Source organism: Somniosus microcephalus, chromosome 29 (genome assembly GCF_052327205.1).
Source record: "Somniosus microcephalus isolate GS21.2 chromosome 29, FLI_Smic_1.0, whole genome shotgun sequence".
Taxonomy (NCBI): domain Eukaryota; kingdom Metazoa; phylum Chordata; class Chondrichthyes; order Squaliformes; family Somniosidae; genus Somniosus; species Somniosus microcephalus.
Genome location: NC_141015.1, coordinates 7568468 through 7593145, shown reverse-complemented (window position 1 = coordinate 7593145; position 24678 = coordinate 7568468). Strand labels below are relative to the sequence as shown.

General features: G+C 49.2%; 1 protein-coding gene across 3 annotated transcripts; it reads right to left on the bottom strand.

Moving 5' to 3' along the window:
- Window positions 1–1225: 1225 nt before the first annotated feature.
- On the bottom strand, window positions 1226–24677 carry LOC147098447 (gametocyte-specific factor 1-like). 3 transcript variants are annotated; one of them, XR_015074177.1, is made up of 7 exons: window positions 24551–24676; window positions 16171–16251; window positions 15415–15484; window positions 14415–14545; window positions 6237–6363; window positions 4830–4876; window positions 1514–1557 (listed from the first exon to the last, which is right to left on the bottom strand). XR_015074177.1 is itself a non-coding variant. In XM_085970121.1 (6 exons), exons 1-6 carry the CDS (start codon window positions 24603–24605, stop codon window positions 1516–1518), a joined length of 426 nt encoding a protein of 141 aa, XP_085826247.1. In that variant the 5' UTR covers window positions 24606–24677; the 3' UTR covers window positions 1226–1515. The 3 variants fall into 3 exon arrangements, 2 of the variants coding, with proteins under 2 accessions (XP_085826247.1, XP_085826246.1); XM_085970121.1 differs by lacking the exon at window positions 6237–6363 and having other exon boundaries at window positions 1226–1557; window positions 24551–24677; XM_085970120.1 differs by lacking the exons at window positions 4830–4876; window positions 6237–6363 and having other exon boundaries at window positions 1226–1557.
- Between the last annotated feature and the right edge of the window lies 1 nt (window position 24678).

Genomic DNA, 24678 nt, shown 5'->3' with positions numbered 1-24678 from the left:
CTTGATTTAGCACTCCACTTCCTTCCTGGAGTGCAAACTCCGAATTTTTAAAAGTTACAAAGCATTAGCGCCTGCCGCTAATTTATTAAACTTTTAAAAGTTAGTGACCCAAATGGGGCGATACCCAATTTCTCCCCCATTGTTTTATTATTGACCCATTTTTTTTATTCCAGTTTTTTGGCCAAGAAAAATTGAAACCCCAAATCAGTTGGCCGAAGTGCAGAATGGCTGAGGTGAGCGCTGCGGTTCTGAGTTCAGCACCATTTCCCATCGTGATTCAATAGCCTCTGCTGGAAAGTGGGCTTCGCGAGGACAAGACTGGATTTGGCTGCAATGCTGCTTGAAGTTGAATAGCCTGCTCTCACACACGTGAAGAATGGGCACTCGGGCAATGTAGCCAAGGAAGGCTGGAACCTGGAACTGTACCCCCGGGGGCAGTAGTTTTAGAGGTCGGAGTTGGCTCATATTCTCCAACAGCAGGCTGAGGGTAGCAAGTATCTGCTGGTGTTGGACGAGAAGCAGCACAGCATAATTCGCTCATGTTCCACTGCCTGCGAGTCTGCTCATCTGTGGGAATCAGAAACTCGCCTGTGGAACCCTACCCTACCAATCCGTTTGAGGCCTTCAACAGACCAATGCTCTTTCAGAGTCAGCACGGCCATGATGGGCCGAATGGCCTCCTTCTGCGCTGTAAGCTTATAGAATGCACATTGCCAGAGAGCTCCGACTTCTAGCACTTCCCCAGCAAAGTCCTATTGTTGCTGATGTGCATCTGATCAATCCCTGCTGAGATAGGTGATTGTGGATAGGTGACATTTGGAGGGGGTGTGGGGTGGGGTCTATGCTTTGATCAGAAACCTGTTCCGTCCCAGTCGAACGCTTTGACACTTTGGATAGGTGGTCACTCGCTCATTCGGCCCACTACGTTTCCAGGCCACTAACACCTGGTGACCAGAGGTATCTCCGCCAGCACTAACTACCTGAAAAATGGAAAACTCCCACCTTCTAGTTCGTGCACTAAGGTTTAATGTCTGCCCTGGCGGCTCAGTGGCTGAATCCACTGCATGGTGTAGTATGGAGCTACACAATGGGCAGAAAGTGAGGAAATATGAAGTGCTCTGGCTCCTGACTTCAAATGTTTGTTTTGCGATTAAAAGACTTGCATTTCTATAGCGCCTTTCACAACCTCAGGATGTCACAAAGCACTTTACAGCCAACGAAGTACTTTTAAATGTAGTCACTGTTATAATGTAATATTTACATAAGAGAACAGATGGTTTTGCAAAGTCACTTGAATGAGCATCAGGATGGGTTCAGCAAGACAATTAAACATTTCTATTACAAACTGAGTCCGTTAGTTGGTAACATGCACGTCCCATCGACAGAGTTTACAGTCCCTCCCCCTGCCCCCCTCCCCCATTTCAGCCAGTGCTTCCTGCAGCGTGTGACAGAAACAGAAAACCAGTCACAAAAATTCAACTGCAGATCCGACTCTTAAAATCAGTGTCTTCTCCTTTAGGTCCTCTTCTCAATTGTCTCCACAACACAGGAAACAGGCTGAAAAATAATCAGAAGATGAATAAGCATTTGGAGAATGGTGATTGGCCATCAGTTTGCGCAACTCTGACGTCACACTGATCTTTCGGCACTGCACTTCTTTCAGTTCCAAGTGGAGACGTGTACACAAACTGCAGCCCTTCACATATACAAACAGCAACTTGCCAATGATCCATGCTCCGTCCCACAGCTCTACGTGGACAGCACCCAGCACAATGTGCTCCACATCCATCATATACCAGCGTTACTCCTATGCAGTAAGGAGCACTCTGCTCAGGTTGATGTTAGGACACCTTGTGGAGGCAGAGCAGATGGAGCTTTACCCCGAAAGTGCTCGGTAGAAGCGACAGTCTCTCTGCTGTGCATGACCGAAAGCACTCCATGCACCCCACACCAAGATTCTCAGTTTTTATTAAACACCGGATGGGATGCATCCTAGGATGCTGAGGGAAGTGAAGGAGGAAATGCCCAAGTTACTGGCCATAATCTTCCAATACTCCTTAGATATGGGGGTGCCAGAGGACTGGAGAATTGCAAATGTTGCACCCTTATTTAAAAAAAGGGTGAAGGATTAAACCCAGCAATGACAGGCCAGTCAGTTTAACCTCGGTAGTGGGGAAGCTTTTAGAAACGATAATCAGAGACAAAGTTAACAGTCACTTGGACAAGTGTGGATTAATTAAGGAAAGCCAGCTCGGATTTGTTAAAGGCAAATCGTGTTTAACTAACTTGATTGAGTTTTTTGATGAGGTAACAGAGAGTGTTGATGAGGGCAGTGCGGTTGACGTGGTGTACATGAATTTCCAAAAGGCGTTTGATAACGTGCCACATAAAAGTCGAAGCCCATGGAATAAAAGGGACAGTGGCAGCATGGATACGGAATTGGCTAATGACAGGAAACAGCGAGTAGTGGTGAACGGTTGTTTCTCGGACTGGAGGAAGGTATACTGTGGTGTTCCCCAGGGGTCGGTTCTAGGACCACTGCTTTTCTTGATATATATTAATGACTTGCACTTGGGTGTACAGAGCACTATTTCAAAATTTGCAGATGACACAAAGCTTGGAAGTATAGTGAACAGTGAGAAAGATAGTGATAGACTTCAAGAGGACATAGACAGGCTGGTGAAATGGGCAGCCACGTGGCAGATGAAATTTAATGCTGAAAAGTGCGAAGTGATACATTTTGGTAGGAAGAACGAGGAGAGGCAATATAAACTAAAGGATACAATCCTAAAGGGGGTGTATGAACAGAGGGACCTGAGGGTATGTGTGCACAAATCATTGAAGGTGGCAGGGCAGGGTGAGAAAGCGGATAAAAAAGCATACGGGATCCTGGGCTTCATAAATAGAGGTATAGAGTACAAAAGCAAGGAAGTTATGATGAACCTTTATAAAACACTGGTTCGGCCTCAACTGGAGTATTGTGTCCAATTCTGGGCACCGCACTTTAGGAAGGATGTGAAGGCCTTAGAGAGGGTGCAGAAAAGATTTACTAGAATGATTCCAGGAATGAGGGACTTCAGTTACGTGGATAGACTGGAGAAGTTGGGGTTGTTCTCCTTAGAGCAGAGATGATTGAGAGGAGATTTGATTGAGGTGTTCAAAATCATGAGGGGTCTAGACAGAGTAGATGGAGAGAAACTGTTCCCATTGGTGGAAAGATCGAGAACCAGAGGACACAGATTTAAGGTGATTGGCAGAAGAACCAAAGGCAACATGAGGAAAAAAAAATTTCCGCAGCGAGTGGTTAGGATCTGGAATGCGCTGCCTGAAAGGGCGGTGGAGGCAGACTCGGTCGTGGCTTTCAAAAGGGAAATGGATAAGTATCTGAAGGAAAAACATTGCAGGGCTACGGGGAAAGGGCGGGGGAGTGGGACTAGCTGAAGTGCTCTGGCAGAGAGCCAGCACAGGCTCGACAGGCCGAATGGCCTCCTTCTGTGCTGTAACCATTCTATTATTCTATGAATCCCCTCTTCCTACATGGAGCTGGCTATTTAAGAGGGAAGAGGATGAGGGTAGTGCATTTGATGTAGTCCACATGGATTTTAGCAAGGCTTTTGACAAGGTCCCACATGGCAGACTGGTCAGAAAAGTAAAAGCCCATGGGATCCAAGGGAAAGTGACAAGTTGGATCCAAAATTGGCTCAGAGGCAGGAAGCAGAGGGTAATGGTCGAAGGGTGTTTTTGTGACTGGAAGGCTGTTTCCAGTGGGGTTCCGCAGGGCTCAGTACTAGGTCCCTTGCTTTTTGTGGTATATATCAATGATTTGGACTTCAATGTAGGGGGCATGATTAAGAAGTTTTCAGATGATACAAAAATTGGCCGTGTGGTTGATAATGAAGAAGAAAGCTGTAGACTGCAGGAAGATATCAATGGACTTGTCAGGTGGGCAGAACAGTGGCAAATGGAATTCAATCCGGAGAAGTGTGAGGTAATGCATTTGCGGAGGGCTAACAAGGAAAGGGAATACACATTAAATGGTAGGACACTGAGTAGTGTAGAGGAACAAAGGGATCTTGGAGTGCATGTCCACAGATCCCTGAAGGTAGGACAGGTAGATAAGGTGGTTAAGAAGGCATACGGAATACTTTCCTTTATTAGCCATGGCATAGAATATAAGAGCAGGGAGGCTATGCTTCAACTGTATAAAACACTAGTTAGGCCACAGCTAGAGTACTGCGTGCAGTTCTGGTCACCACATTACAGGAAGGATGTGATTGCACTAGAGAGGGTGCAGAGGAGATTCATGAGGATGTTGCCTGGGCTGGAGAATTTTAGCTATGAGGAAAGATCGGATAGGCTGGGGGTGTTTTCTTTGGAACAGAGGAGGCTGAGGGGAGACTTAATTGAGGTGTTTAAAATTATGAGGGCCTAGATAGAGTGGATAGGAAGGACCTATTTCCCTTTGCAGAGAGGTCAATAACCAGGGGGCAGAGATTTAAAGTAATTGGTAGAAGGGTTAGAGGGGATTTGAGGAGAAACTTTTCACCCAGAGGGTGGTGGGGGTCTGGAACTCACTGCCTGAAAGGGTGGGAGAGGCAGAAACCCTCACCGCATTTAAAAAGTACTTGGCTATGCACTTGAAGTGCCGTAACCTACAGGGCTACGGACCAAGAGCTGGAAAGTGGGATTAGGCTGGAGAGCGCTTTGTCGGCCGGCACGGACACGATGGGCCGAATGGCCTCCTTCAGTGCTGTAAATTTCTATGATTCTAACCAGACTTCTGCCTTTTTCTTTCCAGATTTCACTAACTTATCAGCCCTGACACTCACAGACTGCAGTGGGAGACCAGACAGCTCTTTCACCTTAGACGCCATATCTGAAACAGAAGCAGAGGTTAGTGGTACAAACGTAAATTGTTTCTGTGATCATAGAATGAATGATACAGCACAGGAGGAGGCCATTTGGCCCGTCGTGCCTGTGCTGGTCCTTTGGTAGAACTCTCCAATTAATCCACTCCCTGCTCTTTCCCCATAGCCCTGCAAATGTTTTCCCTTTAACTATTTATCCAATTCCCTTCCACCGCCCTTTCAGGCAGCGCATTCCAGATCACAACAACTCGCTGTGTAAAAAAATTCTCATCTCCCCTCTGGTACTTTTGCCAATCACCTTAAATCTGTGTCCTTTGGTTACTGACCCTCCTGCCACTGGCAACAGCTTCTCCTTATTTACTCTATCAAAACCCTTCAGGATTTTAAACACCTCAATTAAATCTCCCCTTAGCCTGCTCTGCTCGAAGGAAAATTTCTTCACGTAACAATTCCCTCATCCCTGGTACCATTCTAGTAAATCTCCTCTGCACCCTCGCCAAGGCCTTGACATCCTTCCTAAACTGCGGTGCCCAGAATTGGACTCAATACTCCAGCTGGGGCCGAACCAGTGTTTTCTAAAGGTTTAGCCTAACTTCCTGGCTCTTGTACTCTAGTCCTCTATTAATAAAGCCAAGCATCCAGTGTGCTTTTTTAACAGCTTTCTCAACCTGTCCTGCCACCAACAAAGATTTGTGTACAGACCCCCCCCCCCCGGGTCTCCCTGTTCCTGCCCCCCCATTAACATTGTACCATTTAGTTTATATTTGCCTCTCTTTATTTTTCCTACCAAAATGTATCCCTTCACACTTCTCTGTGTTAAATCTCCTCTGCCATGTGTCTGTCCATTTCACCAGTCTGTCTGTATCCTCCTGAAGTCTGTTACTATCCTCCTCACTGTTTACTGAAAATTGCAGGGTGAGGGATTAATTGGAGAGCTCTTGCAGAGAGCCAGCACAGACACGACGGGCCGAATGGCCACCTTCTGTGTTGTCTCATTCTGTGACCGGAAACACAGATGCTGGAAATCTGCAACAAAGAGAGAAAATGCTGGAGGCACTCAGCAGGCCAGTCCGCACCTGTGGAGCGAGCAGACGAACCAATGTTTCAGGTTATCCGGATTGAACTCATTTCTCCTCTGCAGGTGCTGCCTGACCTGCGGTGTCCAGCACTCTCCGTTTTTCAGTCAGTAAGCTGAGAGTTTGGAAGCTCTCGGGCTGAAGTAGTACGGGGGCTGGCTGGAGCTTTGGTGCAGCAGAGCCATGGCCTCACACCAAGCTCTGGTGGTTCGGTGACTGATGCCGCCAACCAGATTTTCACTTGCATTAACCGCTTACGGCACAGCGTTGCCAATAGCTTGATCTCACTCACAGTGCTTAGATGGGAGAGCAGCACCAGGAAAGCGCAGGCTATTTGAACTCTTCCTGCTAACTCCATGAAGAGTCCTTCGCGATACGGCTCGTGTCACTCTTGAACTTCTGAGATTCGGATGCTATGACTGAAAATAAATCTCAGCAATTCATGCGATATGTGCCTACATAACAACAGTCACCACACTGCAAGTTATTCATTGTGTGAAACGCTCCAAGATGGTTCAGCAACTATTATACTGTCAACAACACCACCTTGCATTTATATAGCGCCTTTAACATAGTAAAACATCCCAAGGCGCTTCAGAGGAATGTAATCAGACAAAAGCTGACAGCGAGCCACACAAGGAGGTATTCGGACAGGAAAGAGGGAGCTTTTAAGCAACGTCTTAAAGGAGGACAGAGGCGCAGTTTAGGGAGGAAAGTCCAAAGCTTAGGGCCCAGGCAGCTGAAGGCACCACCACCAACGGTGGCGCGATTAAAATCGGGGATGCGCAAGAGGGCGGAATTGGAGGAGTGCAGAGATCTCGGAGGGTTGTAGGGCTGGAGGAGATTAGAGAGAGAGGGAGAGGGCGAGGCCATGTTGGGATCGGAATTTTAAAATGAAGGCGTTGCTGGACAGGGAGCCAATATAGGTCAGCGAGCACAGGGGTGATGGGTGAACGGGACTTGGTGTGAGTTAGGACACGGGGCAGTGAGCACAGGGGGTGATGGGTGAACGGGACTGGGTGTGAGTTAGGACACGGGGCAGTGAGCACAGGGGTGATGGGTGAACGGGACTGGGTGTGAGTTAGGACACGGGGCAGTGAGCATAGGGGGTGATGGGTGAACGGGACTGGGTGCGAGTTAGGACACGGGGCAGTGAGCACAGGGGGTGATGGGTGAACGGGACTGGGTGTGAGTTAGGACACGGGCAGTGAGCACAGGGGTGATGGGTGAACGGGACTCGGTGCGAGTTAGGACACGGGCAGGAGAGTTTTGGATGAGCTCAGGTTTACGGAGTGTGGGAGGTCAGAATTAGTGCGAACATCAGAAATTGGTTACTTTGGGTCAGTAGCATTGAGGGAGCACCGCAGTGTCGGAGGGGCGGTACTGAGGGAGCTCCGCCCTGTCGCAGGGTCGGTACTGGAGGGAGCGCTGCACTGTCGGAGGGGCAGTACTGAGGGAGCGCCGCACTGTCGGAGGGGCAGTACTGAGGGAGCGCTGCACTGTCAGAGGGGCAGTACTGAGGGAGCGCCGCACTGTCGGAAGGGCAGTACTGAGGGAGCGCCGCACTGTCGGAGGGGCAGTACTGAGGGAGCGCCGCACTGTCGGAAGGGCAGTACTGAGGGAGCGCCGCACTGTCGGAGGGTCAGTACTGAGGGAGCGCCGCACTGTCGGAGGGTCGGTACTGAGGGAGCGCCGCACTGTCGGAGGGGCGGTACTGAGGGAGCGCCGCACTGTCGGAGGGGCAGTACTGAGGGAGCGCTGCAGTGTCGGAGGGGGTCGTACTGAGCGAGTGCTGCACTGTCGGAGGGGAAGTCTTTGGGATGAGATGTTAAATCGAGGACCTGTCTGTCTGTTCAGGTGGACGTAAAAGATCCCATGGCAGTATTTGAAGAGGAGCAGGGGAGTTCTCCTGGTGTCCTGGTCAACATTTATCATAAGAACATAGAAATAGTAGCAGTAGGAGGCCATTCGGCTCCTCGAGCCTGCTCTGCCGTTTAATAAGATCACGGCTGATCCGATTTTGGCCTCAACTCCACTTTCCCGCCCACTCCCCATAACCCTTGACTGCCCTGTAGCTCAAATATCTGTCTATCTCTGCCTTGAATATATTCACTGACTGCGCCTCCACAGCTCTCCGGGGTAGAGAATTTCAAAGATTCACAACCCTCAGAGAAGAAATTCCTCCTCATCTCCATCTTAAATGGGCGACCCCTTATGCTGAAACCATGCCCTCTTGTTCTAGATTCCCCCACGAGGGGAAACATTCTCTCTGCATCTACCTTGTCGAGCCCCCTCAGAATCTTATATGTTTCAATAAGATCACCTCTCGTTCTTCTAAACTCCAATGAGTATAGGCCCAACCTGCTCAACCTTTCCTCATACGTCAACCCTTCCATCCCAGGAATAAACCTAGTGAACCTTCACTGCACTGCCTCCAATGCAAGTATATCCTTCCTTAACTATGGAGACCACAACTGTACGCAGTACTCCAGGTGTGGTCTCACCAGCGCCCTGTAGTTGCATCAAAACTTCCCCACTTTTATACTCCATCCCCCTTGCAATAAAGGCCAACATTGCATTGGCCTTCCTAATTACTTGCTGTACCTGCATGTTAACTTTTTGTGTTTCATGTACGAGGACACCCAAATCCCTCTGGACCGCCACATTCTGTAGTCTTTCTCCATTTAAAATAATATTTTTCTTTTCTATTCTTCCTCCCAAAGTGGATAACTTCACACTTTCCCACATTATACTCCATCTGCCAGATTCTTGCCCACTCACTGAACCTCTCGATATCCCTTTGCCGACTCTCTGTCCTCCTCACAACTTGCTTTCCCACCTATCTTTGTATCGTCCGCAGATTTGGCTACAGTACACTCGGTTCCTTCATCCAAGTCATTAATGTAGATTGAAAATAGTTGAGGCCCCAGCACTGATCCCTGTGGCACCCCACTAGTTACAGTTTGCCAACCTGAAAATGACCCATTATCCCTCAACCAACTCCAAATTAGAATATGTGTTCACTGATCTCATTGCGGTTTGTGGGAGCTTGCTGTGAACAGATTGGTTGTTGTGTTTTCTACATTACGACAGTGACTGAAGTGCTTTGGAGCGCTCCGGTTGTTTCGCTCCAGACACTCGGTGTGCACTTGCCTCACGCCTCGTCCTGTTGCCTTCACGACACACCCAGCACCTGCTCCACCAATGTCAAGATATCAAATATAGACACATCATTTGTCTCCCAAAAATTCAAACCACTGAGGAATTCATCATAGACAGGCTTCACATTTCATTCATCCCCATGGCTGCATTTTACACCTGTTGTCTCTCCCTAAAGGGGCTCAATGATGAGGACCGGTTGCATGGACTGGGCTTGTATCCCCGAGTATAGACGATTAAAGTGTGATCGAAATCGAGGTGTTTAAGATGATTAGAGGAGATGATAGGGTAGATGGAGAGAAACGATTTCCTCTGATAGGCGAGTCCAGAACAAGGGGACATAATCTTAAAATTAGAGCCAGGCCGTTCAGGGGTGATGTCAGGAAGCACTTCACACAAAGGGTGGTGGAAATCTGGAACTCCCTCCCCACAATAGCTGTACAAGCTGGGAGTCAATTGGAGCTTTCAAAACTGAGATCAATAGATGTTTTTTAATGTAAGGGTATTGAGGTTAATGGAGCAAAGGTGGGGAAATGGAGTCAAGGTACAGATCAGCCAGGATCTCGAGGAACCGAATGGCCTCCTCCTGTTCCTCTCTAACAGACTCGAGGGGGCTAAATGGCCTCCTCCTGTTCCTATGTAACATGCTCGAGGGGCTGAATGGCCTCCTCCTGTTCCTGTGTAGTAAGCTTGAGGGGCTGAATGGCCGCCTCCTGTTCCTTAATTAAGGAAAGCCAGCATGGATTTGTTAAAGTCAAATTGTGTTGAACCAACTTGATTGAGTTTTTTGATGAGGTAACAGAGAGGGTTGATGAGGGCAATGCAGCTGTCGCGGTGTACATGGATTTCCAAAAGGCATTTGATAAAGTGCCACATAATGGGCTTGCCAGCAAAGTAGAAGCCCATGGAATAAAAGGGACAGTGGCAGCATGGATATAGAATTGGCTAATGACAGGAAACAGCGAGTAGTGGTGAACGGTTGTTTTTCGGACTGGAGGAAGGTATACAGTGGTGTTCCCCAGGGGTCGGTTCTAGGACCACTGCTTTTCTCGATATATATTAATGACTTGGACGGGGGTGTACAGGGCACAATTTCAAAATTTGCAGATGACACAAAGCTTGGAAGTATAGTGAACAGTGAGGAGGAGAGTGATAGATTGCCGGAAGATATAGACAGGCTGATGGAATGGGTGGATGAAATTTAATGCAGAAAAGTGCGAAGTGATACATTTTAGTAGGTAAAACGAGGAGAAGCAATATAAAGTAAAGGGTACAATTCTAAAGAGGGTGCATGAACAGAGAGACCTGGGGGTATATGTGTGCACAAATCACTGAAGGTGGCAGGGCAGGTTGAGAAAGTGGTTAAAAAAGCATACAGGATCCTGGGCTTCATAAATAGAGGTATAGAGTACAAAAGCAAGGAAGTTATGATGAACCTTTATAAAACACTGGTTCGGCCCCAACTGGAGTATTGTGTCCAATTCTGGGCACCACACTTTAGGAAGGATGTGAAGGCCTTAGAGAGGGTGCAGGAAAGATTTACTAGAATGATTCCAGGGATGAGGGACTTCAGTTACGTGGATAGACTGGAGAAGCTGGGGTTGTTCTCCTTAGAGCAGAGAAGGTTGTGAGGAGATTTGATAGAGGTGTTTAAAATCATGAGGGGTCTGGGCAGAGTAGAGAGAGAGAAACTGTTCCCATTGGTGGAAGGGTCGAGAACCAGAGGACACGGATTTATGGTGATTGGCAAAAGAACCAAAGGCGACATGAGGAAAAACTTTTTTACGCAGCGAGTGGTTATGATCTGGAATGCACTGCCTGAAAGGGTGGTGGAGGCAGACTCAATCTTATCTTTCAAAAGGGAATTGGATAAGTATCTGAAGGAAAAACATTTGCAGGGCTCCGGGGAAAGGGCAGCGAGTGGGACTAGCTGAGAGTCGGCACGGGCTCGACGGGCCGCCTTCCGTGCTGTAACCATTCTATGATTCTAGCTTCCAGGCTCAAGGGGCTGAATGGCCGCCTCCTGTTCCTATGTAACAGGCTCGAGGGGCTAAATGGCCTCCTCCTGGTCTTGTTTAACAGGCTCAAGGGGCTGAATGGCCTCCTCCTGTTGCTATGTAACAGGCTCGAGGGGCTGAATGGCCGCCTCCTGTTCCTATGTAACAGGCTTGAGGGGCTAAATGGCCTCCTCCTGGTCTTGTTTAACAGGCTCAAGGGGCTGAATGGCCTCCTCCTGTTGCTATGTAACAGGCTCGAGGGGCTGAATGGGCTCCTCCTGTTTCTATGTAACAGGCTCGAGGGGCTGAATGACCTCCTCCTGGTCTTGTTTAACAGGCACGAGGGGCTGAATGGCCTCCTCCTGTTCTTATGTTCCCTCCCTTTGGCTGCGTAAATCTGTGCTTTTTTAAAAATTCATTCCTGGGATGTGGGCGTCACTGCTAACGCCAGCATTTATTGCCAAGCCCTAATTGCCCTCGAGAAGGTGGTGGTGAGCCGCTGCCTTGAACCGCTGCAGTCCGTGTGCTGAAGGTATGACCACAGTGCTGTTACGGAGGGAGTTCCAGGATGTTGACCCAGCGACGATGAACGGCGATATATTTCCAAGGTGCTGGTGTGTGACTTGGAGGCGGTGGAGGTGCGAGTCGGGCAGAGGCAGCGCAGCGCATCGAGCAGCAGCCACGTCAACCCGCTAGAGCACGTCGGCCGGCAGCTCCTCAGCGGGAAGGCATTCCGACTGGGAGGAGGGGAGCCGAGCATGGTGGCCAGAGGCCGGACCAGAAGCGGGAGCAGGCCCCGGGCCGTGGAGCCGGCGAGGTGGAGGCCGCGGCGACCGGAAGATGTGTTCGGCGAGTCGGGCGGAGGCAGCGCAGCGCTTTGAGCAGCAGCAGCCACGACGACTGGGAGGAGGGGAGCCGGGAATGGTGGCCAGAGGGTGAGCGGGAGAAGCAGGCCACCACACGTGGAGCCGGCAACAGTGAGGAGGAGGCCGCGGTGACGAGGAGGACGGAGCAGCTGAGGGACATCGTGCTCCCACTGCCACTGGATGCCATTGAATTGACTTTCTGAACACGGCACTGTAAGAATAGCTGACGTGTCCCGACGGGGAGTAAGCATTCCATTGTACTAGTGCATATGGCAAATAAAATTGAATAAAATTGAATTGTGAACTGTGGTGTTCCCATGTGCCTGCTGCCCTTGTCCTTGTCCTTCTAGGTGGTAGAGGTCGCGGGTTTGGGAGGTGCTGTCGAAGAAGCCTTGGCAAGTTGCTGCAGTGCATCTTGTAGATGGTGCACACTGCAGCCACGGTGCGCCGGTGGTGGAGGGAGGGAATGTTTAAGGTGGTAGATGGGGTGCCGATCAAGTGGGCTGCTTTGTCATGGATGGTGTTGAGCTTCGAGTGTTGTTAGAGCTGCACTCATCCCTCTTCTCACCGTTGTTTGTGGGTGAACTAGTCACTGCTCATTCACTTTTCTCCCGCTCCCTCTCTCCACAAACCTCCCCCATTTTTTCACACCATTGCCGCTGAACCCATCCTGCCACGTTAGGTCAATCTCGGCTCTGTGCTGCCACCCTCTCTACCCGAGCCGTGTCCTGCACCATCCCGCCCCCGATCTCGCTCTTCCTTTAGCGGCCAAGCCCATTCCTTCATAGGAACATAAGAATTAGGAGCAGGAGTCGGCCATGCGGCCCCTCGGGCCTGCTCCGCCATTCAATAAGATCATGGCTGATCATCGACCTCAACTCCACTTTCCTGCCCGATCTCCATATCCCTCGATTCCCCAAGAGTCCAAAAATCTATCGATCTCAGCCATGAATATACTCAAAGACTCAGCATCCACAGCCCTCTGGGGCAGAGAATTCCAAAGATTCACAACCCTCTGAGTGAAGAAATTCCTCCTCATCTCAGTCCGAAATGACCGACCCCTTATCCTGAGCCCCCTAGTTCTAGACTCTCCAGCCAGGGGAAACAGCCTCTCAGCATCGACCCTGTCAATCCCCCTCAGAATCTTAGATGTTTCAATGAGATCACCTCTCATTCTTCTAAACTCCAGAGAGTATCGGCCCAATCTACTCAATCTCTCCTCATAGGACAGCCCTCATCCCAGGGATCAGTCCAAGGAGAAACATGGGTAGAGATTGAGTGACAGATGTGGGGAGGTAGAGAAAAGGCAAGGAGGTGTAGTTGTAAAATCAGAGGAGACACAAATGGGCACAATGTATCACACAGACACACACCATCAGACAGAAAGATGGGGCAACCGATCAGGACAGGGGAACACAGAGAAAGAGCAATCAGATATGGGAGAGAGCACAGTGAGACAGCACCACAGATGGATATGCAGATCAGAGGAAGGAAAGATAGAGTGTGTGAGACCAAGAGCAAGTGGCTGAGCACTCACCGAGAACAATGTAACCGGTACTACTTGAAGTCGTAATAATAATAGCATTTATATATCCAAACAATTGAAAGATCTGGGACTGCTTCTGGGATGGAGGTCAGCAAAATGTGATTTATGACAACGTGGACTATTCTGTGAAAGGTTTGAAAGTCCTGTGTCTGACTGCCAGCCCTCCCTCCCAATCAAAGACCAGCTTTAGTTCCAGTGATGGACACAGTGGAGGGACCAGAACCACCCCCCACCCACCACGGGCAGGAGTTTAAATTCTTCAAAGTCTTAAAACCCAACCCGAAGCGAATGCTCCCAGCTCCGCTTTAACCGGGGCGGCCTGGATCGGGTAAGTAACCCGCTCTCCAGAGATGGCTCGGTGATTTCAATCAGGCGGTGTGCCTCGGAGTTTAGCAGCTGTGGGCCGGGTTTCCCAGGGCTCGGGTCACACAGCAACAGGAGGGAGGAGAGCAGGGCCGCATCCAGCACTGCTTGTGGGCCAGGAGGAGGAGTGCTTCCCCCCCGGCCCCCCAAAGCTAACCTGCTACGGTCACTGCCCACCCCGATCTCCGACCCCACGTCTCCCCCAACGGTCCCAGGCCACCCCACCCCCCACGATCTCTCTCTCCCTCACTCCGCTGCAGTCTTCCCGCCCGACAGCGACAACCTCTCAATCTGGCCGGCTGCCGGCAGGAAAACGGAGAAAAAAAATTCAAATGAGGTCCTGCTGTTAAATTCGGCAGCACCTCCGCAATCCTCGGCCGCTTTTAACTTCCCTGGTCTGTAAACAGACTGATCGATAACAAACCTATTCACACACAGGCTGTGGAAAAGGGAGCAGGGTAGACAGTGCACTGGTACGCCCAGTAACACATCAATTCCAGCGACTGCCCTCGCTACCCTGGCTCGCCACTCCTCCTTACCAATTCTCCAAGGTCGAACAAATGGAATCGAGCCGACACTCGCACTTGAGGACGAAAGCTGCTCCGGCAAAGACTTGGGAGCTCTGATCCCAGCTGTGATATTGTTGTTGTTTTCATATGCTGCAATAGAACTAGAGATAGGGGAACAATGACATTCCGACAGCTCCTGTAACAAAGGCACAGCCTTGGAACGTCAACACAACAGCTAAATCCAAACTAGGTCATTTCAAAACATGTGGCACACCCCACGAGGAGGGAGTTACTGCCGACAATTAGAACAGGTACACATTTCAAACACCCACTGTCCCATCAAACACTCCCAGGGCAGGTACAGCACGGGTTAGATACAGAGTAAAGCTCCCTCTACACTGTCCCATCAAACACTCCCAGGGCAGGTACAACACGGGTTAGATACAGAGTAAAGCTCCCTCTACACTGTCACATCAAGCACTCCCAGGGCAGGTACAGCACGGGTTTGATGCAGAGTAAAACTCCCTCTACACTGTCCCATCAAACACTCCCAGGGCAGGTACAGCACGGGTTAGATACAGAGTAAAGCTCCTGGCCCCACACACACTGAACAGTTAGAGGTGGAGTGGGAGCTGCTCCTGGAAGCTCCCGGCTCATGGCTCAGTCAAAGGCCCACATTTATTTCACTGCATTACCTATTAGCTGAAACCCGAACCCGATTTACTTGTGATACAGATGAGACGTGATAATTCCAGACATACAGAATTCTGGAGACACAGACTTTACTCTGCGATTTGGTTTGCCAAAGTGAATTTAGTTTGAAAATGATCACGAGTGAGACATCTACTTATATCGCGGCCTGTCTCCCAAAGTATTATGAACTTTCTCTGTAAACACTGGTACTTTGTGTATAAAATAGACAGCTTGCTGAAGGAGCGGAGTGTCACAACAGAACAAACACAGGAGCAGGTCAGACACACGCTTCCCGCAGCAGTATCAATCCTTTGTATATTTTAAAAAGGATAGCTACCTGGCTTTGATGCAGTTTCTGTTCAGATTGGTGTAGCCATAGATGAAAGTACCAGAAGATTCATCCTCATCTGCAGAACATCAGTAATAAGGGTAAAATAAAGAGCAAAAAGGTTAGCAAGAGAATCCAAACTGTAGTAACAGCTTGAAGATCAATGTGTTATGCTCAAGTGTACTATGTAGTACAATAGATTGATGATCATAGTGCACAGGGCAGTATGAAGTGACGTATTTAGCCCCGCTTATTAGCCAAGGTGAAAGCACTTTGCACAGTAATGGCAGCACCTACCACCGGTAAGGGTAAACACAATTAGCTGCGTCTATATCCGTGTGTCCATATTTAGGCTAGGACCTCACTGTCTACTGACCCCCGAGTGAATGGTGCTGGAGGGTGGCGAGGGGGGGAGTAAAACTCGGGGGGTTTAACCTCTTGTAGATTTTCAGTGAGAGAGGTTCCTGTCGCGTGATGCATGGAGTGTTATCTTTCCCCCTTCTTGTCCGGTCCCCCTCAATCTGGCGACCCCCCAATGAAATTGGGATGCCGCATTTGTGCACTTGGCAAACGTGTCCCCCCTTCTCCTCTCCCCCCCATCCCCCTCCTGACACAGAACAATATTACAGGTGGGTCTGTTCAGGGCTGGGAGTCAGTTCGGGTCGGGGGTACACGGGATGTTCAATGTGGGGGGGGGAGGGGGTGGGCAGAATTTGAAGAAAATGGACACAGAAGCAAAAGCATTGAAATAAACTTGAGACTGACCTTTCTCCCAGTCTTCCTCGGGGGGAGGACACTGCCAAGTACTTTGAGGGATATTGCAGGGTTTTCTCTGAGCACTGCTGACTGTGAAATAAGGCAGATGATTACCAGCAGGTACAAATTAAAAAGTGTGAAGATTACCGTACCACAATCTTTAAGAGATATTCTACCTTCACATCACACATGAATAAGCAGGCTGCTGTATCACCGGGGAAAGGCACGACGACACTTCAGGAGTCCCAGACTGTTCTGTGTTAGCTGGTCTCATACAGGCCGGTGACAAATCGCCTTGGTCTCCCTGGTAACCAGCCCGGGTTCCTGTTCCCAATCACCAACTTCTGCTGGGAATGGTGGACATTGGCTGAGCACAGGATCTGATTGGCTGAAACACCTTTCATGGTTACACAGCCTCCTGTAACTTGAGTGAAGTATTGGCGGGTTTGCATTTGCCCATTGAACTGTACCCCAGGAGGAGCCAGCCACGCAGGAACCATCGTTTGGGCCACTGTCCCAGCAGACTGCTTCATCTACACTCCACTCTACTTCGTTCAAATGATCTCATAAGCCAATTTTGTTTTTTAAATGACCGGTGCTACTTATGTTGTTTAATTCAAATACACGATACTGCTAAATAAAAACAGAAAATGCTGGAAATACTCAGCAGGTCAGACAGCATCTGTGGAGAGAGAAACAGATTTAACGTTTCAGGTCGATGACCTTTCGTCAGAACTGGAAGATGTTAAGAGATGTAACAGATTTTAAGCAAGTGCAGGGGCAGGGCGAGGGGGGAGGGGGGAAGAACAAAAGGGAAGGTCTGTGATTGGGTGGAAGGCAGGAGAGATTAAATGACAAAAGGGATGATTGTACAAAGCAAAAGGAGGTGGTAATGGGACAAGTAAAGCAGCAAAAAGATGAGTCTAGAAGAGGTGTAAATGGGAATGGCAGAATCATCAACAGCTGCCATCTGAAAAAATGGGGGCAGAGGTTATGATCTGAAATTGTTGAACTCGATGTCGAGTCCAGATGAGGTGCTGTTCCTCGAGCTTACGTTGAGCTTCGTTGGAACAGTGTAAGAGGCCGAGGACAGAGAGGTCAGAGTGGGAGTGGAGCGGAGAATTAAAGTGACAGGTGACCGAAGCTCGGGGTCACCCTTACGGGCTGAACGGAGGTGTTCCGTAAAGCGGTCACCTGATCAGCGTTTGGTCTCCCCAGTGTAGAGGAGACCACATCGTGAGCAGTGAATACAGTGTACTAAATTGCAAGAAGTACAAGTAAATCACTGTTTCACCTGGAAGGGGTGTTTGAGGCCCTGGACGGTGGAAGGAGGTGAAAGGGCAGGTGTTGTATCTCCTGCGCTTGCACGGGAAGGTGCCGTGGGAAGGGGAAGGGGGTCATTGAGGAGTGGACCACGTGTCGCAGAGAGAACGCGCCCTTCGGAATGCTGAAGGGGGGGGGGGGGGGAGGGGAGGAATTCCCACTGAAATTCCACCCTTCGTGTTTCGGATCCACCCAGGACTACAGATATCTCCAAGATATTCAGCGTTCCTCGAACCACTGCTCTCGCCGTATTCCTGAGATCCACACACGTCAAGCACTGCCACATGCACACTCTCAACCTCTCTCTTCAGCAGCACCGACTCACTATCTCAAAGCTGTCCTGGTCCGCAGTTCCATTTCATCCTTCGCCTCATCTGGCACTTTAACAAAAACCTTTTTTCTTCCTTTCAGGTGTCAAGGATCGCAAGCTTCAACAACTCTTGGACACCAACGCCCCTCCGGAACCTTCTTCCCCTGCAGTTTCCTCTGACCCCCCCTTCTTCCAATCTCACCCCCTGCCGTATTTTCACTATCCCCTCTGACCTTCCCCTCTCTGACCCTGAACGATCAGTCCTCAGCAAAGGCCTGAGCTTCATCCCCTTACGCCCCCACCTAAATGAATTTCGAGCTCGGCACGATGTTGAGCTCTTTTTCCGTTGCCTTCGTCTCCGTGCCCACTTCTCTGGCCAGGAGTCTTCCCCCTGCATAACTGACCCTTTCTCCCGCTTTCTGAATTCCCGTTCTACCTGGACCCCGTCCCCCTGGCCTCTTACCCTCTCTAGATCTTTTCATTGCAAACTGCCGCTGTGACAGCGGCCGTCTCCATTTCCCTGCTCCTCTCGCTCACTCCAACCTACCTCCCTCTGAACTTGCAGCACTCCGTTCTCTCCAATCCAACCCCAACATTGTCACTAAACCTGCTGACAAGAGTGGTGTTGTTGTTTGGCGAACCGACCTCTACCTTGCGGAGGCTGAACACCAGCTCTCCGACACCTCCTCCTACCTCCGCCTGGACCATGACCCCACTACTGAACACCAAACCATCATTTCCAAGACTGTCACTGACCTCATCTCCTCTGGAGATCTTCCCCCCCACGGCCGCCAACCTCATAGTCCCCCAACCCCGCACAGCCAGCTTCTACCTCCTTCCCAAGATCCACAAACAGGACTGCCCCCGTAGCTTCATCGTTTCAGCCTGTTCTTGTCCCACGGACTTAACTCTTCCTATCTCGACTCTCCCTTTGTCCGGTGTAAGGTTCGAAAATCCACAACCACGTTTTACCAAAAATTGGATTGCCCTATACAGTTTAAAACCAACATTTTCGGCCAAGGCAGAGGTCCCGACAAGCAGGCTGGGATATGCCTGGGACATCCGAATACAGGGGACTGTGGCTCAGAGGCGAGCCATAGATGTCGGCCAATCGAAGCAGAGTGCATTCTCAAAGGCCAGTCAGGGGACCGAGTCAGACCTGAAGCGAGGAAACCCCCGGCCAATGGGGACCACCCGGTTTGGGTTTGAATATGTGACTCACCCCTAATCGGGCTATGAATACAAGCCATCATCACCTTAATCAACTCGGACTAGGGACAATAGTCTTGGGATCACTACAGTTAAGAGGTGGCCCAAACTAATCAAGTTCCAGGACTGACACAATGGGGCAGCAGACTTGGAGGAGCCGATGTGCACTCAAAACAATACCCCTGTCCTCACACCTACCTGTATAATTATGGAACACAAGAAGGACCAACGCTGAGAGAGAACTATTACCAGAAGAATGAACAGGAGAGCGAGTTAAGACGCTGAGGGAAAAGACGAGCCCGGGAGGGACGAGCTGGGGCAAACTAACATCTAAAGAACTCCAACCGCGCTGAGGAGAAGATCCACCATCAGGCCCCAGGCTCAATCGGTATACTGAAGGTTTACTCCGCTACCAGACGGCGCAACATCGCCGCAAGAAGCCGTACCGTATACCGACTCCCGTTCCGGGGACCTCGACAAGAAGACACCAACGACCGAAGTGGCTGTGGAAGACGGCATTCACTCCAGTCATTTCAGGAACCTTTTCCATCAAGCACAAATCAACCAACGACAACCGACCGAAAGCGCAATCAACAAAACCAAACTTCGAGAAAACCCGACCAGACGCAGCAAGGTCCTCTCCGAGGTTCGGGGTACGGCGAACCCCGAGGCACAGGTCGAATTACGACGACGACAGCAACAACAACCGCACTCAAAATTCCATCTGTCAAGGGAGGAGGCTGTGAGTATAATCCAGGGGCTGCAACTGTCAGTCTAGTTTCGGTAGGAAAGTGGGTTGGTGGGATTGGACTTGGTAAAGATAAAACTGTGTAAACATTCTCGTCGTGTCCGCTCTCTCTCATTTTATTTATAGTTATAAATGTGTGTGTGTGTTTATTACGTTTGTGGTAGAACTTACCGTGGCAAATAAAATTGGTTGTCACCTGTTCTTTTTCCAAGGACTACTTGTCTCCGAGTGTCTATTTAAAGTGCATCGTTCTCCACCCAAATTCTGGAGTTAGAACCAGTTAGGGACATTAGGGCGCTTCGAACCCACCAAACAAGGGAACAGCAGACTAGGGAAAAGAGAGAGGACTCCAGGAGCATTTGGGCTCAGGAGTACCCCACAGATTAGGTAGAAACTGTGCGGGTCGCCACCGTATTTTAGTCCTCCTCTATAAGCTGTTGTTCTCTATCTCCTTAGAGGGTGTTTAGTGACACCCGACCTGCAGGCTCACATAAGCTGCAAGGGTATAAAGGAGACCGAGGCCCAATACATCAACAGGCACTAAAGACCCCTGCAATTGGGCAGAGCAGAGCCCCATCCCCCTACACCAGTCTCTTCCCACCTACATCCGCGACTCTTCCGACGCCCTCCGCCACTTTAACAGTTTCCAGTTTACTGGCCCCAACCGCCTCCTTTTCACCATGGACGTCCAATCCCTCTACACCTCCATCCCCCACCCGGATGGCCTGAGGGCGCTCCGCTTCTTCCTTGAACAGAGGCCCAACCAGTCCCCATCCACCACCACCCTCCTCCGCCTGGCTGAACTTGTTCTCACATTGAACAACTTCTCCTTTAACTCCACTCACTTCCTCCAAATTAAAGGTGTTGCTATGGGAACCCGTATGCCTGCCTTTTCATGGGCTATGTGGAACATTCTTTGTTCTAGTCCTACTCAGGTCCCCTCCCTCACCTCATTATCCCGTACATTGATGATTGTATCAGTGCCATTTCCTGCTCTCGCCCTGAACTAGATAATTTCATTCACTTTGCTTCCAATTTCCACCCTTCCCTCATCTTCACATGGTCCATCTCTGACTCTTCCCTTCCCTGACTCCTCTGTCTCCATTTCTGGGGATAGGCTATCGACAAATATCCACTACAAGCCCAGTGACTCCCACAGCTACCTGGACTACACTTCCTCCCACCCCACCTCCTATAAGGACTCTATTCCATTCTCCCAGTTTCTCTGTCTCCGTTGCATCTGCTCCGACGATGCCACCTTCCGTATTAGTGCTTCCGACATGTCTTCCTTTTTCCTCAACCGAGGATTCCCCTCCACCCTGATTGGCATGGCTCTCGACCGTGTCCGTTCCATTTCCTGCCTTTCACCCCACCAGCCTCCACATTCAACGGATCATCCTCCGCCATTTCTACCACCTCCAGCGTGATCCCACCACCAAACGCATCGTCCCCTCACCTCCCCTTTCAGCATTCTGAAGGGACCGCTCCCTCCGCGACACCTGGCCCACTCCTCAATCACCCCCAACACCCCTTCCCCTTTGCCCGGCAACACCTGCCCTTTTACCTCCCCCCTTCCCACTGTCCAGGGCCCCAAACACCCCTTCCAGGTGAAACAGCAATTTACTTGTACTTCTTGCAATCTAGTGTACTGTATTCGCTGCCCACGATGCGGTCTCCTCTACATTGGGGAGACCAAACGCTGATTGGGTGACTGCTTTGCGGAACACCTCCGTTCACTCTAAGGGTGACCCTGAGCTTCCGGTCACCCGTTACTTGAATTCACCGCTCCACTCCCACACTGACCTCTCCGTCCTCGGCCTTTTACTGTTCCAACCAAGCACAACGTAAGCTCGAGGAACAGCACCTCATCTTTCGATTCGGCACTTTACAGCCTTCTGGACTCAACATAGAGTTCAACAATTTCAGACCATAACCTCGGCCCCTATGTTTTCACATGGCAGCTGTTGATGATTCTGCCAGTGCCATCTCACCTCGGCTAGACTCATCTTTTGTTTCTTTTTGTCTTTAACTCTGTTTTTCTCTCCACAGATACTGCCGGACCTGCTGAGTATTCACAGTATTTTGTTTTTATTTCAGATTTCCAGCATCTGCAGTATTTTGCTTTTGTACAAGATAATGCTAATTTCTTTAGCACAAAAAACAAGCAGAGAGTAGGGGTAAAGGGTAGCTATTCACAGTGGCGGAAGGTGGGTAGAGGTGTTCCACAAGGATCACTGCTGTTCACAATTGACATTAACGATTTAGACTTTGGAATCAAAAACACAATTTCTAAATTGGCAGACGGTACCAAATTTTTTTTTTGGGGGGGGGGGGGGGGAATAGTCAATACTGAGGAGGACTGCAACAAATAAGATAAGAACATAAGTAGTAGGAGCAGGAGTAGGCCATACGGCCCCTCGGACCTGCTCCGCCATTCAATAGGATCATGTCTGATCCAAACCTAGACTCACGTCCACTTCCCTGCCCGCTCCCCGTAACCCCTAGTTCCCTTATCTGCTAGGAAACTGTCTATCTCTGTTTTAAATTTATTTAATGTCGCAGCTTCCACAGCTCTCTGAGGTAGCAATTACAGGATGGAAATCTGAATTACAGGAGGACATTAATAAACTTGCAGAATGGCATATAAATGGCAAATGAAGTTCAACACAGATAAATGTGAGGTATTACATTTTGGTAGGAAGAATAGGGAGGTCATTTATTACTTGGAGGGTGCGAGTCTAGGTGGGGTAGAGGAACAAAGGGATCTCAGAGTACAAATACACAAATCACTAAAAGTTGCGACGCAGGTTAGCAAGGCCATAAAAAAAGCAAACCAAGCACTAGGGTTTATTTCTAGCGGGATAGAATTGAAAAGTAGGGAAGTTATGCTAAACCTGTATCGAACCTTGGTTAGACCACACTTGGAGCACTGCGTACAGTTCTGGTCGCCATATTATAAAAAGGATATAGAGGCACTGGAGAGGGTGCAGAGAAGATTTACAAGGATGATACTAGAAATGTGAGGGTATACATATCAGGAAAGGATGAACAGGCTGGGTCTCTTTTCTCTTGAAAAAAGGCTGAGGGGTGACCTAATAGAGGTCTTTAAAATTATGAAAGATTTTCATAGAGTGGATACAGAGAGTGTTTTTCCACTTGTGGGGAAGAGTATAACTAGAGGCCATCAATATAAGATAGTCGCCAAGAAATCCAATAGGGAATTCTGAAGAAACTTCTTTACCCAGAGAGTGGTGAGAATGTGGAACTCGCTGCCACAGGGAGTGGTTGAGGTGAATAGTATAGATACATTTAAGGGGAGGCTAGACAGGCATATGAGGGAGAAGAGAATCGAGGGTTATGCTGATAGTGTTAGATGAGGAAAGACGGGAGGAGGCTCGAGTGGAGCATAAACGCCGGCATGGACTGGTTGGGCCAAATGGCCTGTTTCTGTGCCGTATATCCGATGTAATCCTGCACTGGCCTGCACCTACTCTCTAGCTAGTCAGAAGGTTGTGGGTTGAAGCCCCACGACAGACTCGAGCACATAATCTAGGCGGACACTGCAGTGCAGTACTGTGGGAGCTGCACTGCCTATTAGATGGGACATTAAACCCAGGCCTCATCTGTTTCCACTGGTGTTCCAGGTGAATGCAAAGGATCCCATAGCACTTTTAGAAGAGCAGGGAATCCTGGCCACCATTGCTCTCTCAGCCAGCACCAGAACAGATTTACTGGTCATTTTTTAGATTTTTTTATTTATTCATTCATGGGATGTGGGCGTCGCTGGCTGGATTTTGCTTGCTGTTTTACAAAATGGCTGCCATGTTTGCCTATAGTGACTGCATTTAAGAAGTAATGAATCAATCCGGCCCTCCACCCTATCACACACCACCTCTTACATTCTTGTCCTGACCCCTTTTCCCTGCCTCTGTAATTGCTTAAATGCTGTTCATCTCTAACATCTTCCAGTTCTGAAAAGGTAATCGACCTGAAACGTTAACTCTGATTCACTCTCCACAGATGCTGCCTGACCTGCTGAGTAGTTCCAGCATTTTCTATATTTACATCCGATTTCCAGCATCCGCAGTATTTTGCTTTCGTCTAAGAAGTAATTGATTGTTTGTGATAAAGTGGCGTGTAAGAGTGTTCATTCTTTCACAGTCAGAATGTGTGTGCTGGTTCGGTCAATATGGGGAGAGTAAGCAATCATTTCACCACTTGACGGGCCCCAGGAATACAGGTTTCTCCAGGTGTCCAGTACTTTGAAATTCTTCTCCAAGGTAGCAGAGTCTTGTATAGTCTGGGGACTTTACATTTCTATTCAGAAAACAACAAGCTTGTCTGTGGGTGGATGTGCAAATCAAAACTCTCGTGTCATGTCCCTCAGGGCTGTCAAACAGCCGAGGGTAAATCTCCCCAAACAACTGTTGCAGCAATGTGCATTGGTGGGTGGGAAACGAATGTCTGACGCCAATATCCACCAAGTCACTAATGACAGGCGAGAGACTTTCTGCCAGTTCTTGGGAAACGATTTTAATCAGCTAGTGCCAAGAGTAAGTGCATGGTCCTGGGGTTACACGCGTTAGTGGGGTGGAACTCTGCAAATTGTTCCATGCCAGTCAATTCAGAATTAAGAATTATTTATATGAATTTTGCCACAGTTATGTCAGCCATAAAGCATGCTTTTGTTATTGTTTTGTGTCAATAGTGTAATGATCTTGCCATATTTTGGTAAGATCCTAGCCCTGTAAAATGTACTGTGGTTTTACATACTCCGAGAATAACATCTCTTTTCTTACCAAAATCTTCCTCAATAACCTTCTTGTCCTCACAGTTAATGATGTGGTGCTTCATCTCCGCTTTCGGGATCTGGTGTCTTGCATTGAAAGGGCAGGACTCTAAATTCCGAGCTTTATCAGGAAAACTC

Coding starts and splice junctions, on each gene's coding strand:
- LOC147098447 (XM_085970121.1), bottom strand. CDS start 24,605: ATGAAGCACCACATCATTAACTGTGAGGACAAGAAGGTTATTGAGGAA. Junction 16,252..24,550: donor GGTTATTGAGGAAGATTTTG/GTAAGAAAAGAG, acceptor CTTATTTCACAG/TCAGCAGTGCTCAGAGAAAA. Junction 15,485..16,170: donor CGAGGAAGACTGGGAGAAAG/GTCAGTCTCAAG, acceptor GATGTTCTGCAG/ATGAGGATGAATCTTCTGGT.